The sequence below is a fragment of the Callorhinus ursinus genome, unplaced genomic scaffold, assembly GCF_003265705.2.
Source record: "Callorhinus ursinus isolate GAN/ISIS: 27379988/994484 unplaced genomic scaffold, GSC_fseal_2.0 scaffold8, whole genome shotgun sequence".
Taxonomy (NCBI): Eukaryota; Metazoa; Chordata; class Mammalia; order Carnivora; family Otariidae; genus Callorhinus; species Callorhinus ursinus.
The window spans coordinates 41,710,153-41,725,545 of record NW_027397070.1 but is presented as its reverse complement, the minus strand read 5'-3'; the positions used below and the strand labels follow the sequence as shown (position 1 = coordinate 41,725,545).

The 15,393-nt window shown below is 50.6% G+C and overlaps 1 protein-coding gene across 3 annotated transcripts in view; it reads left to right on the top strand.

Moving 5' to 3' along the window:
• Positions 1-12,974: 12,974 nt before the first annotated feature.
• The window catches only part of ACTN1 (actinin alpha 1), a 95,840-nt gene continuing 93,421 nt past the window's right edge, over positions 12,975-15,393 (top strand). Inside the window, exon 1 of one of the 3 annotated variants that reach the window (XM_073895413.1) lies at positions 12,975-13,401. In XM_073895413.1, the coding sequence (XP_073751514.1) occupies positions 13,297-13,401 (105 nt within the window). In that variant the 5' untranslated portion in view covers positions 12,975-13,296. The remainder of the gene's footprint in view (positions 13,402-15,393) is intronic. The other 2 variants (XM_025869813.2, XM_025869811.2) reach the window with 2 other exon arrangements.

The window sequence follows — 15,393 nt, the reverse complement described above, 5'->3', positions numbered from 1 at the left end:
GAAGGGCCTGATGCTCAGTATGCAGCAGTAGTCTCAGGAGTATCACCAATTTTGAGGTGAAGTCAGAGAATCTTCACAGGAGGGGTGATACTTGAACTGGGTTTTGAGCAGAGCTTTACAGGGAGAAGTTAGGCAGAAAGTCATGGACCAGGGCATGAGGATGTGGAAATACGGCATATCCAGAGAAGAGCAAGCAGCTTGACGAATCTGAAGCAGGGAGTTCGTGGGAGAGCGATGGAGAGGGCTCTGAACTTTTGGACAATGAGGGCGATTGGAGGTTTTTGAGCTTAGGTAGGACAGGGTCAAATTGGCTTTTTTAAAGATATACTTTGTTGGCACTTTATTGGCTGCTGGCTTTTTGTTTTGCCAAGAGCCATGTTATAACAGCAATAATACGATACTGAATAATTGTCAGAACTCTATCGGTCGCTAGTGACAGAAAACCAAAATCAAACTAGGTGTGGTGGTTTTCGGATATGTCCACAAATTCTCTGATCTTCCTTCCTTTGAGCAGGATTCCCCTCACCTTGAATTTAGGCTTAACTCACTTCTAACAAACAGTAAGGGGAAGTGACAACGTGCACTTCAGAGTCTAACTCAAAGGCACTCCTCACTTGCTCTCTTGGATACCTCGTCCTGGAGGGAGTCAGCTGCCATGTTGTGAGGACACGCAGTCAGCCTCCGGAGAGCCCACATGACAAGGAGCTGAGGGCTCCCGCCACCAGCCCCACCTCGAGCCACTGGGAAAGCATATCCTTCAGGCCCAGTCAGGCCTTCAGAGCCCTTGCTAATACCCAGACTGAAATCCTCTGAGAGACTCGGAGCCAGAACCATTCAGCTAAGAGCGCTCCCAAATCCCTGACCTACAGAAAGTGAGACGAGATATGTTCTTTTCAGTCACCACATCTTGCAGTAATTGTACAGCAATAGGTAACTAATACACCAGCTTATGCAACAAAACAAAACAGGGAATTCATTGGTGCACATAAATTGAGACGTTCTGAAGTAGGTACCACTTGATGCAGGGGATCAAAATATGTCTCCAGGATTCAGTTTCTTTCTTTTTTTTTTTTTTAATAAAGACTTTATTCATTTATTTGAGATAAAGAGAGAATGAGAGGTATAGAGCACGAGAGGGAAGAGGGTCAGAGGAGCAGACTCCCCGGTGAGTAGGGAGCCCGATGTGGGACTCGATCCCAGGACTCCAGGATCATGACCTGAGCCAAAGGCAGTCGCTTAACCAACTGAGCCACCCAGGCACCCAGGATTCAGTTTCTTTTCAGCCCTTAGATCTGTCTTCCTCTGCATTGGCTTTTTTCCTCAGGTTCCGTGTGGTGGCTCCTGAAAGCTCCAGGCTCCTATCATCCTTACTGCTAGGATCTCCAGGGGAGGAGAGTGTGTCTCTCTCCCAAGGGTGTATCATTCATTCTGATTGGGTCCCAAGCCCATTCCTAAACCAATTGCTGTGCTCTGATTGGCCAGGCCCATCATTTGCCCCGTCCTGGTGGTTAGAGGTGGAGCCACCCAACCAGCAGGATGGGGCCTGGGGCAAGGGAGGTGCCTCCCTGAGGAAAATCAGGGTTCAGTTGCCAGGAGGGGAAATGGTTGCTGGGCAGTGAAACAATGGGTATCTATTATACCCACATTTGCATTGTACTTTTCCGTGTGTGTGTGTGTGTGTGTGTGTGTGTGTGTGTGTGTGTGTGTGTGTCTGCTATGTGTTATTCCACAATAGACACCTGACCTCCTGGCGGTTCCTCAAAATGCTTTAGCTTCCTCCATCTCATTTAGGTCTTAAGTGTTACCTACTCAATGAAACCTCCCCTGAACATGCCATTTTAAAAATGTAACCTCCCTCTACCTCTCCACTGAGATATTGTTATTTTTTTAAAGGTTATTATTATTATTTTTTTAAGTAATCTCTACACCCAATGTGGGGCTTGAACTCACGACCCCGAGATCAAGAGTCACATGGTTTTCTGACTGAGCCAGCCAGGTGCCCTGATATTGTGATTCATAATAAATATATATTGGCCTTTGTGCTCATTTCTGGCACAAAGTTCCTAAAAGCCTTGAAATTTCCTATGTGATAAGAGCAACGAAGGTACTCTTATTGAACCCCTTTGAATAACACTGGAGTTTATGTAAATGAGGTGATTTTTGGAAAGCACTGAGTGGCGCTGGTTGCCAGGGGAGCCAACCATGTGATGGAAAGGTTAGAACTTTCAGTCCCATCCCCCTGACCTTTGGGGAGAGGGGAGGGATCGGAGGTTGGATCAATTGCCAGTGGGCAATGCTTTAATCAGTCATGCCTATGTAATGAATCCTCCATAAAAAAACAAAAAAGGATGGGGTTTGGAAAGCTTCTGGGTTGGTGAACATGTGGAGAACCCAGGAGAATGGCACCCTGTCCCCATAGGCATCTCTTCCATCTGGCTGTTCCTGAATAATATCCTTTTATAATGAACGAGTCATCTAGTAAGTAAACCATGTCTCTGAATTTTGTGAGCCGCTCTGGCAAATTAATTGAACCCATGAAGAGGGCTGTGGGAACCTGGGATCTATAGCCAGTCAGTCCAAAGCGGAGGTGACATCCTGGACTTGGGATAAACATCTGAAATCTTGTGGGTGTGAGTACTTAACCAGGGGGCCTGATGCTGGCACTGGGTAGACAGGGTCGGAATGGAGTTGAATTGTTGGACGCTCCGCTGGTGTCAGGGAATTGCTTGATGATGTCAGAAAACCCACATTATCAGATCCCTATACACTGTTCCCTTCCCTGCTTTGTTTTTTTCCTTCATACTATCATACTATTTTCCTCATTTATCTTATTATCAGTCTCCCCTACTGGAATATCAGCTCCACAGGGCAGGGATTTTTGTCCATTTTGGTCACTGCTACACCCTGTGTGCCTAGAACATAGCAGGTACTCAATAAATAATGATAGGATGAATGAATGAATGTTCACAGTCATCCTGTGAAGTAGGTAGAATCAAGGTGATTCCTCTCTCTCTCTTTTTAAAGATTTGTTTATTTATTTGAGAGAGAGAGAACTTGTGTGTGGGCTGGCGGTGGGGGTGCACAGAGGAAAGAATCTCAAGCAGACTCCCTGCTGAGCATGGAGCCTGAGGTGGGGATCCATCCCTCCAGCCATGAGATCATGACCTGAGCCGAAATCAAGAGTCGGATGCCTAACTGACTGAGCCACCCAGGTGCCCCAGTGATACTCCTTTTATTTTTTATTTTTTATTTTTTTAAAAAGATTTTATTTATTTATTTGACAGATAGAGACACAGCGAGATAGGGAACACAAGCAGGGGGAGTGGGAGAGAGAGAAGCAAGCCTCCCGCCGAGCAGGGATCCTGATGTGGGGCTCGATCCCAGGACCCTGAGATCATGAACCGAGCCAAAGGCAGATGCCTAATGGCTGAGCCACCCAGGCGCCCCACCCCTTCTTTTATAGATAAGGACATTGAAACTTTTTTTAATTAAAAAACTTTTTTTCAGGGCACCTGGGTGGTTCAGTCGATTAAGCATCTGCCTTTGGCTCAGGTCATGATCCCATGGTCCTGGGATTGAGCCCTGTGTCGGGCTCTCTGCTCGTCGGAGAGCCTGCTTCTCCCTTTCCCTCTGCTGCTCCCCCTGCTTGTGTTCTCTCTCTGTGTCAAATAAATAAAATCTTAAAAAAAAAATTTTTTTTCTAAGTAAACTCTACCTCCAACGTGGGACACAAACTCATGACCCTGAGATCAAGAGTAGCACGCTCTACCAACTGAGGCTGAAAGGCACCCCAAAATTAAAAAAATTTTTAACTGAAGTATAGTGTACGTATAACCTTGTATTAGTTTCAGGCATACGACGTATTGACTCGACAATTACATACGTTACTATGTACTCACCATGATAAGTGGAGCTACCACCTGTCACCACACAGTTACTACAGTATTATTGACTATATTCCCTATGCTGGAGTTTTCATCCTTGTGATTTATTTATTTTATAACTGGAAGTGTGTACCTCATCCTCCCCTTCACCTATTTTGCCCATCCCCCAACCCAGGATATTGAAACTTGAGAGAAGGATCCTGTTGGCAAAAAAATTAAAAAGAACTTAAAAACAACAACAACAAAAAAACCCCCTTTAATTGTTGAGTGCTAATGAGAACACAGCAGAGGGGAACTTAACACATTATAGTGTGTTCCCACCAAGTGAAGGTTAAATGGTGCCCTGATGCAGTGGTTCAAATCGAGAAAGTGGTCGGAGAACCAAGTCACCGCCTGGTAGGTGGTGATGCCAGGTGCCCACCTGGTCGATCACAGTCATTGCTGCAGCCTCTGTCTCGCTGGGGGTAGCAGGTGCATTTTGCCAAATAGCAACAGTCACATTCAAATTACTGGGGCTTCTTTGAGTCTTACTGGTTTCATAGTTTCTTATAGACAGGAATTTGTAAGCTTGTTTTGATTTTAATTGTAAAAAACCTAAAACCTTAAGAACTGTGTGCCAAGTTTTATGTTCGTAAACATTTGAGAAACATGAACACAAAAATTAAGTAACTTTGTGAGAATCTGTATCCTTTATGGAGGAACTGGCTTATATTCAAGATTGAGAAGCCCAGTTTCAGAAGACTCCAATCCTCTTGTCATTTGGTGGCAGAGAGGAGCCTGAGAAGGATGTTCTTAGGACAGGGCTCAGGGCTTAACGACCACCAAGCCCTCTTACTGTGCAGTTGAATAAACTGACCCAGGGAGCACAGGTCCCCTGATCCCAAGGATCTTTCTCTGATGGTTATCCTGCCAGCCAGATAAGGACACCTGTCCTCCAGAAGATCTTTTTTTTTAAAAAAAGCTTTATTTATTTAAGTAATCTCTACATGCAACATGGGGCTTGAACTCATGACCCCGAGATCAAGAGTCGCATGGTCCTCTGACTGAGCCAGCCAGGTGCACCCCCCACCCCCCACGAAGATATTCTATCACTTCTAGGAAGTGCCGTGGGCAGGCCTCTAGGGTTGAGCTTCTGAAGACCAGTGGGACCCAGCTGCTAAGAGGGGGAAGCTGAGGTTAATCTGGCTCCCCTGCAGCAACTCATTCCCCGGGCCTGGAGTCGGCCTGCCAGCTCCTAAAACGGGGCAGAGGAGTGTCTTACTGAACAAGAATGTCCCAGCTGTGATTTGGGTGTTCTGCTCTGGTATTTGCTGGGAAGTAGAGCTAGCCGGGGGCGAGCTCGCAGCCCTCCTTGGATTCAGGTGGGGCAGCTATCAGGCATGACTATCTCTGCACACGGAGCTGACCTCAGGGTAACTCTGAGCTAGAGATTTCTGAGGGCCCTGCTTGGATTTGACCCCTGGAATTTGGGGTAGAGATATATGCAAAAAGATGAGAAAGAGGGCCCCAGAGAGGCCAGATGTTCTATCACCTGACACCCAAAGCCAGAGAACTGCGCAGAGCACGGGAACCAAAAACTTCTGCCTGCTCCAGGCCAGTCCTTCACCAGACACCCAGAAAGAGGGAAACTGACCATATTCTCTCCTCCCGGGAGCAGCCTGTGGTGGGAGGAGCAGGAACTGGCCTAGAGGCAAACAGCCTTTCACTGGTGGCGAAGATGTGGGCCTGGTGAGGGCTGGGAGCTGCTGGCTGAGGCATGTGAGCAAGATGGCCAAGCCAGTGTCTCCAGCACTAACTTCTTGGGTGGTCAGAAGACCTAGGAAATACTTACATGAACTATGTCAAAGGACTGGCCTTCCAGGGCCTCCCACAGCTTGATGAGCGAAACTGAGGCACAGAGTTAGAATGTGCCTAATGCCATTTTTCATTCAGCAAAGATTGAACTGGACCACCTATGGTGTTCTAGGCCCTGCGTTAGGCTGTGTGGGGGAAAGAAGAGGGACAAGACCAGACAGGGACAGTAGGAAAGAAAATGTGGACAAAGGAACACAATAAAGCAGAGGAAGTTATCTCAGTCATAAACGGTGTCTCTGGGAGTTGAGAAGAAAAAGTGATCATGAATTAAATTGCTACTGGGACTGGCAACAAAACTGAGGTCTCTGACCAGCTGAGCTAGAAACCCAGGAAACCATGGTGATCTTCCCTCTTTCCTTTTAGCCTTCTACAGATACTGCCGGGCCCTTAGCTCTCTTAGGAAGAGCCGAGAAGGAGCCTATTACCATTAGGGGGGAGGGTTAGAGATTCAGGACACGATGAAGGAAACCCCCAGATCTTTGGGCTGGGAGGTCCGTGGTACTTTTAGTTTCCAGAATCTTGCAGATCATACTTTTTCTGTGTTTCCCCACGGGGACTTGCAAGGCCAGTGGCACATAGTAGGGAAAGAAAAAGGAACTTCTGAGCATCTGAGTGGTCTGCTGCATGCCAGGCACGAAGCTGGCACTCTACACTCCTGACGTCACCTCATGTGGCAGTCCAATTCATTTCTATTCTCTCGGCCTGTGCCTGTCAGTAAATATCTGTTAGATAATGAATGCTAGGGGAGGAAGCCCATTGTTTGGTCCCAGCTAGACCAGAAGGGTTGGGAGGAATAGGGCTCTTCTGTGTGTCTCCTAGCATCCTGCCTGGTACAGAGTGGGTACCCAATAAGTACTCCCAGAACTCATAGACCTGAGAATTCCTCCTTATTTCTAAGGAAACTGGGTCATCTACTCCAGAGCCAGGTTCTTTCAATAGCAAAGCACCTATGGCTTTCTGGGTGACTCATTACCGACTAGATTGGGGCAGAAACAGCTGCCTGCGGTGCTGGTGGTAGATTAGGCTAGTTTCAGAGCCTGCTGCTGGTGAGTCAGATCTCCCTTCCTTGGGCAGCTCCAGGGAAAGGCCTGACTGGGGCCTGAAGGGGCATCAATGTTGTCTTCCCTGCCTTGACTTGAGCAAACTTCTGGCCTGTAGAATGGCAAGAACTCTGCCCACAGTCTTGGTTCCTTTGTTGTTGCACCCAGAGAAATGCAGAGGATGAATGGAAAAGGGGCAACAGAGGCCGAGCCTCTGGAAAGAAAGCGGTCAGGACTGCTTCGCAGATGGATCCTCCCATTTTCTTTCATGACCTTACCTCACTCCATTTTGGCTGCCCACATGACTCCAGGGATTTTGTTTTGTTTTTCAAGAGCTGTTTTCTCTTAAACTTTTAATTGAAAAGTCATATGAAATGGACATGTTCCGGCTTCCCACCAAAACAAGCCCAAACAAAACAGCTCCCATGGGGGCCCAAACAGCCTTTCCAAACAGTCATTCATGAAAATTTATTAAGCATCTACTATCTATTCTAAGAAGGACATGACCATTCTTGCATCTTTATCCAGTATGGTGCTGGGCATAGAGCAATTGCTTGCTAAATATTGAATGAATTAATTTGGGGAAATTGATATCATATGCACGCCATTGTCCCTTATCTCAAGCCCCAACACGGGGCTTGAACTCACAACCCTGAGATCAAGACCTGAGGTGAGATCAAGAGTTAGATGCTTAACCGACTGAGCCACCCAGGCGCCCCTCAAGCAGCTAATACATCAAGAATCAATTGCTATTAAAGTGAATGGCAGCAGGAATGGAAGTTTTTTATTCAAAAGGTTGATAAGCCTATGGCAAGATTAAACCCATAAAAAGAGACCACGCCTCACCCACTGTAACAGCTGAAATTAAAAAATTAAAAAAAGATTGATAATACCTGGTGGTAGGAGGATGTGGAGCAACTGGATTTCCCACACCTGCTGTCGGAGAGTCAATTGTTACAGCCAGTTTGAAAACGTGTTTGGCAATATCTACTAAGAGCGAACATAAACCCACCCTATGACCCAATAATTCCATTCTTAGGTATATATCCAAGAGAAATGAATGCATATGTTCACCAAAATGCACATAAAAATGTTCATGGCAGGGACGCCTGGGTGGCTCAGTCCGTTAAGCGTCTGACTCCTGATCTCAGCTCAGGTCTTGATCTCAGGGTCATGAGTTCAAGCCCCAAGTTGGGCTCCATGCTGGGTGTGGCGCCTACTTAAAAAAATTTTTTTAAAAAGTATTCATGGCAGCTTTATTCATAGTAGGTCCAAACTGGAAACAAGGCAAGTGCCCATCAATAAGAGAGTGGATAAATTACTTAGGATATATTTACACAATGAAATACTACACAGCAAAAACAGAAAAACAAAAACCAATTAACTACTGATACAAGCCACAACATAAACAAATCTCATAGACATCAAATTGAGTGAAAAATCCAGAAACCAAAGTGTACATACTGTATGATTCCATTTATATGAAGTTCAAAAATGAGTAAGAACAATTATCGGCAGTAGGAACTCAGAATAATGGTTTCCTATGTGGATTGTGAGTATAGATTGGGAGGGGGCATGAGACACCTGAGGTGCTGAAAATGTTTTATCTTGATGTGGGTAGTAGTTTCCTGGGTGTAAACCCAGGAGAAATTTCACTGAGCTGCATGATGAACATTAGCACCCTTGGGGAATGTGTTTTACTGTATGTTATACTCCGTTTTTTTTAAGATTTCATTTTTTTTTAAGGAATCTCTACACCCAGCGTGGGGCTCGAACTCACAACCCCGAGATCAAGAGTCACATGCTCCACTGAGCCAGCCAGGTGCCCCTGTATGTTATACCCCAACTGAAAAAAAAAAAAGAATGGATATTATAAACATGCATATAACTTAGTATCCCTAAAAAATTAACCCGTTTAGTAATCCTGTTCTCTCTATAGAAGGTTATATGGGACTAGTATCACCAGTGTGATGGCCACTAGTGAGTCCTGGATGGAAAGACTAGTCAATTCATCACCTTCAGTCCATCCCTTGGGGCCTCCTCCCTATTGAGAAACCTAAGACCATCTTCCTGTTCACTTATGGACACCCACGCCCGTCCTCGGAACCCTTCCCCCTCTCAGAGCACCAGGGCCTTTCCTTTTTTTTTTAAAGATTTTATTTTACTTTATTTTTTTAAAGATTTTTATTTTTATTTATTTGACAGAGAGATAGAGAGAGAGAGCACAAGCAGCGGGAGCGGCAGGCAGAGGGAGAGGGAGAAGCAAGGCTTCCCGCTGAGCAGGGAGCCCGATGTGGGACTCGAGCCCAGGACCCTGGGATCATGACCTGAGCGGAAGGCAGACGCTTAACGACTGAGCCCCCCAGGCGCTAAGATTTTATTTTTAAATAATCTGTCCATCCAACATGGGGCTTGAACTCACAACCCCGAGATCAAGAGTCACATGCTCCACTGACTAAGCTGGCCAGTCGCCCCCCCTTTCCTCTTATTGACCCACACTTTAGCCTGTGTTCTTGAATCCACACGGTTCTGTCTCCTCAAGAACTATGCCATCTCTCACTTTTCTCTTGCTTGCATTTTCAATTCTTTCCTCTCAACTGAATCCTTCCTCTCAGACTACAAACAGCTCAAGTTTCTCCTGTTAAAAAAAAAAAAAATTCCTCTTTTGGACCCCTAGGAATGCCATATATGTATATATATATATATATAATTTTTTTCCCTCTATCCTTTCTATATTCACTGTTGTCCCTCATTCACTGCCTAGTGTCTCTTAAATTCACAGCTTTGGCCACACTACTAAAATTCCACAGGCAAAGGACACTAGTGAATTTTCAATGATCATATGCAAAGAATACTGTTAGGCCTTATTTTCTGGATACATCTGATGCTGCTGACTCCCCTCACTTTGAAACTTTATATCTTTGACTTTCACGACACCACATGGTCCAGGCTCTGTGTTCTTGCTGACCCCTTCCTCTCTGTCTCCTTCAAAGGCATCTTGTTCTTTACACTCCTTTCGAAGTGCTGCTTCTCCAGGTTCCACGCTTGGTCCCCTTCCCAGCCCCACTTAGGCATCCTTCATGGGTGGTCTCATGGTTGTCAATACCATCTGTACACTGTTGACCCTCAGATCTGTTTCCCCTGAGTTCAGTCAGGGCCATGCGGTCAACTGATTGCTGGGCAACCGAGTCTGAACATTCTCAGAGCACTTCAAGTTCAACGTGTTCACACTCAATCCAGGATTCTACTCCCAAATCTGAAATTCTTTATCTCCCCTGGTTGTACTGCCACCATTCACCAGATCATCCCAACTAGAAGCCAATAGTGAAGGCAGGGGTTCTCAACCCCAGTACTGTTGATAACTTGGGCTGGATCATTCTTTGTTGGGGGGAGACTGTCCTGACCCACTCGTAGATGTTCAGCAGCAGCCCTGGCCTCTATTGACTGCATGCCAATAGTGACCCAGCAGTTGTGACAACTTTTAGAAATCTCTCCAGACACTGCCAAATATCCTCTGGGAGGGAGGGTGCCAAACTGTCCCAGGGTTGAGAAACACTGGGTCCAAAGCATGGGTTTAGGAGTCACATATCTGCGTGTAACCTTGCACTAGTTAGCTACCTCCCCGAGCCTTAGCTGTTTTTTTTTCTCGACAGTGGAGACGGTTCTCATCTCATAGTAGAGCTTACATAGTTCATATAGATGAAATGCGTGGTCTGTCTCACATGGGGCATTGGGCAAGAGGAGCAAAGACTCCTCTCTGTCCTCACATTGAAACCCTGAGGCCAGGGTTTCAGACAATACCGACAAGTATTTCTTGTCTACCCACTCTTCTCCATTTGCAATAGACTGAATGTCCATGTCCCGCCAAAATTCCTGTGTTGCAAGCCTAACACCCAGTGTGATGGTGTTAGGAGGGTGCGTAGGTCATGAGGGCAGAGCCCCTTCCACCATGTGAGGACACAGAAGATGGCTTCTAGCAACCAGGCTGCAGGGCTCTCATCACACTGAACCTAAGCTTGGACTTCCCCACCTCCGGAACTATGAGAAATAAATGTTCTTGTTGAAGCCACCCGATCTCCGCTATTCTGTGACAGTGGCCCAAATTGCCTGAGACACCACTGCTACCTGGATGATCGAAACTGCTCTGCACCTGGTTCTCAGCTTCTGTCCAGCCTTGGTCCCCTCCGATCCGCACTTCCCATGGCGCACCAGGCCTTGGTGGTCTGGCAGCTGCCCACCTCCACGGCCCCATCTCTTGCCCCTCGTGGCCTTGAATGTCTAGTCTAGCTACGCTGAAATGTTAGGCATCCCTTTTATACCAGGCAGTGTCCTGCCCCCATGTACTCATACTGATCTTTCTGCCTGGAATAGCCTCCCAAACTCGGCATCTGGCTGACTCTTGTTTTTAAGGCGCACTTGAATTTCACCTACTCCAAAAAGTTACACCTGGAGCCTCCTTTCCCCTGCTGGGCTTGGTGGTCAGAGCTTTTCCCATCACGGCTGCCTCCTCCCGCTATATTTTTGCTTCTGTATCTGTCTCTGCTGGGCTGCACGGGTCTTTTCCTCTCTGTATACATAACATCTAGCACAACCCTTGACACGCAGACAGCGCTCGGCAAGTATTCATGGAGGGAACGAGTGGCTACAGCACCATATTACCCTCTAGTTAGGTTTAGAGCCACAGTTTAGAAATGGTTATAAAATAGTCCATAAATCAGGGGCAGTGCCTCCTCAGCCAGGGGCTTGTGGCAGGCAGGGCGCTGACCCGTGGCACTTGCATAAATGTGAGGTTGACTAATGATGCAGGTAGCGACACCAGGTATCTGCTGACAACAGCATCTGCTAGCGGTTCCGAGAGGCGGAGGCACTTTCTTCACCCTTTCCATCTGTGGCCTTTCAGGTGTCCTCATTCAAGGACCTTCCTGGCAATGCACTCCTCTTCTCCTTCATTCACCTCTGGGTTGACAAGCTGGAGTTTCTGCGGTTGGCTCAGCCAACGCTCCGGGCGCAAATATAAAATCACTCCTGTGTGCATGACCTGTTGGAGGACTGTTCTTCAGTCCGGGATCCCCTAGAGGAGCCCACCAGGAGGTCAGGTCTGCCTCTTCCCACTATCTGTCACGGCTGGGACGGTGTGTTTAGACTCTCCTTACTAGGCCTGGGGAAGGAAGCCCAGACAGGCACCTAGAAGTTAAGAGTTTGGCCAATCTTGCCCTCTTTCTTCCTCGAATAACAATAAGGCTTTGTTTGTCAGGCCTGAGGTTACACAGGCTGGGCCTTGGGGTCCTGAAAACCTGCTAAATCCCTTTTCCCGTTCAACTCGTTGAGCCTCAGTTTGCCCATCTGTCAGGTGTGTGTGTGTTGGGGGCGGGGCGTGGAGTAGGTAGACCACTCAGGGTCCTCCCTCCCAGTTTTCAGGGGGCTGCTGGGGCGTGTAAGAGGGTAGATCCCGCCTGCGGGGACCGGCAAGGGATCCCAGGAAGCGGGGCGACGTAGGCGCCACCGGGAAGCCCTTAGGCAGAGCGGTCCCCTGAGCCGGAGGTCGAGCCAGAAAGGACCCTGAGGCGAGACGGGAAAGCTCCGTGGCCCCTGAACGCCGTTCGCTGGCCAGACCCCGGGTTCTCAGAGGGCAGGGGTCGGCTGGGTAGCGACGGGCGGGGACGGGCTGGACGGAGTCAGGAAATTCCCAGGAAATTCCTTTCCATTCCGGCATTCCCTGCCCCCTTTCCTCGGGTGCTGACTTCTCCGGACCCTAGGAAGGAGACATGAAATGCATTCCGGGTTTGCTCGCGTCCCTTCTCCAGCCGCTGGCTGCGTGGGGGGCACAGTCAGGCCGGCGCGCCCCAGTTCGCCGCCTTGCCGCGGGCGGGGAGCGTGTCCAGTCCCCGGCGGCGACTGGGGCTCCGAGGCGCGCTGCCGCTCGGTCCCAGAGCTCGGGGAGGCGTCCCCCGGCTTCGGTCCCGTTCAGCTTAAGCTGGTGTCACATGAGCGGCGGGGGAGTGGGAACCCGGGGAGTGGGCGGGGGCGTGCGCGCCGGGAGGGGGCCGCCCAGTCCACCTATATGCGCCGCGGCCTGGCTGACGGATGCCAGGAATTCCCAATGAAAGGCGATGGGGGGAAGTTTGGGCAACTCGGCCTGGCCAATGGAGAACCTCGGGAGGGCTCTGCCCCTTCCCCCCGCCCCCGCCCGCCTCGGCTCCCGCAGCGCGAGTGTGTCCGCCTCGCTCACTGTGCGTGGAGATTAGGTCCCAGGCAGGCAGTCCGCGGGCTCCAGCCGCCACCGCCGCCTCCAGCAGCAGCTATCGCGAGCCCCGCCGCGGCGGAACCGGGCGCAGGGGAGCGAGCCCGGCCCCGCCAGCCCAGCCCAGCCCAGCCCAGCCCAGCCCAGCCCGGCCCGGCCCGGCCCGGCCCGATTCCCTCCCCACGCCGGGGCCGGAGCAGCAAGCAGCCGCCGCCGCCGCCGCCGCCGGGAGAGAAGGTGGAGGAAGAAATCCAGCTCGTAGCACGCGCGCACCATCATGGACCATTATGATTCCCAGCAAACCAACGACTACATGCAGCCCGAAGAGGACTGGGATCGGGACCTCCTCCTGGACCCGGCCTGGGAGAAGCAGCAGAGAAAGGTCAGCAGCCTCCGCAGCCCGCCGCAGCCCCCCGGCCCGACCGGCTCCGCCCGCCGCGCTCCCGGCTCCCGGCTCGGAACGAGCTCCACGCTCGCCCGAGCGGGGGCGGGGGATGCGCGGCCGCTGCGAGGTGGGGTGTTGGGTTACAGGCGCGGTTGGAAGGGGGAGAGCCCCTTTCCCAGAGCCCGCGAACGCCGAGCCCGAGCGCGGGGAGGTGGGGCCGCCGGCGGGCAGGTCGCCTTGGGGTCCGCGATTCAGGCCACCCGGCTGCAGCCGCACGGTCCCCGCGTGGGCAGGGGGTGGGAGGCGGTGCTTGGAAGCCTGGGGTTGAGCCGCTGGCTTGGTGGCTGCTTGCTCCGGATCGATTTTCCCTTCCCTTCCCCGCCCCCTGGCCGCCTCTCCATATGGCGTGCGGTGGCAGCGCGCTTCCTGGGCCGCCCTGGGCTCCGTACCTGCGGGGGACCCTGCACCTTCCAACCTCAGCCGGCAGGCCGCGGGGGGTGGGCGGGGGGAAGCGTGCGCCGCGGGGATTGGCAGCCACCTTCGGGTCTGCCTGGAGGTGGACCTGCCGGAGTGGGGCCGGAGCCGAGAAAACCAGGGGGCAGAAGCCGGTTCCCCAGCCGGCCCTGTGGGGGCGGGGTCAGGACGGCAAACCGTTTTATTGCTAAACTCAGCTGCGGGCGGAGATGGGTTTGCGTCTCCGTCCTGCCCCTCCGATACCCACTTATTCCTGGGAGAAGGCGAATCTGGGCAACTTGATCTGAGTTGAAGGGCTCCAGGACAAGAGGTTGTTTACTGGGATATCTGGGGTCAGTCATTGGGGAATCTCTGCTTAGCCACCGTCCCCAGGCGTCCCAGACGAGGTGTACCGGGTGCGCACCCCGCCACGGGGGCTGGCTCGGAGCTGGCGATGGGACCTGGGCACAGTGGCCGGTGGCAGGAAGAGGTCAGAAACCACTCTTGTGGGGAGGGAGAGGAGGGCGCCCCAACCCTGCCTCTGCTTCCTGCCAGAGCTATGAGCTCTTGCCCCAGGCGGCCACGTACCCTGAACACCCTCCTCTCCTCCCCCCTCCCCTCCAACCGCCCCCCCCCCCCCCCCCCGCCGACCCGGGAACGGGGGGGGACAGGATGGCGCGTCCCTTTGGATAGTGCGGTTAGGGCTGGGCTGGGCTTGAGGGAGAACGCTCATGTCCAAAAATGGTAACATTCATTCCCTTTTTTAAACTTAAAAGGGGGGGGAGTTTAGGGAGCCGACTGAAGTTTTTTTTTTCAGCCAAAGGCATCCTGTATTAGCTCACTCAGGAATCCTAAACCCTGAATCGGCGCCCTTTTACTCACTTCATCATCAGACAAACAGAGGTAATTTAAAACACACGCACAAAGGGCTTCCTCAAAGCCCGGCGACCTGAGACCCAGGCAGGGGCTTCTGCTGGGCCTGGCCCTGTAGGGCAACGGCAGAAGGTCTCCGGCTTGGAGTTGACTTACTTGCAGTGTGACAGTTGCTTAAACATCCCTCCCCCTCTTCCTGTTGCCCCCCCAATCCCTGGGGGGGAGGGCTGTGAGAGTCCCCCACTCACTGGGCTTATTTCCTGGGACAGTTGGGCCGTTGGTGGAGCTCAGAATGGAGTGGTTAATTTGAAGATTCTTGTGGGGTCAAGGCCGGGGGGGTGGTGCTTTTTAAAATTTCAGGATGAGGACTTCTTGAGACTAGATTTTAAATTGGATAGGAGGGGGTGGGATTAGGGCGGTGGATGTCTTGGGCTCTTCCAGGGAAAGTCGAGGAGACATCCCTTTGCGGAGCATCTGTTATATGGCTAGTTGGGGCACGAGCGGCAGGATTGTGGGATGAAGTTCTTGGGAGGGCAAAAACTCTTGTCTCCCCAGTGTTGGTCACTGGACCTGCGTATAGTATTCTGTATTAAATGAATGAATGAATGTTAAATATAGTTGGGAGAAAAATTATATTGTCTCTGTCTCTGTATATATATATAT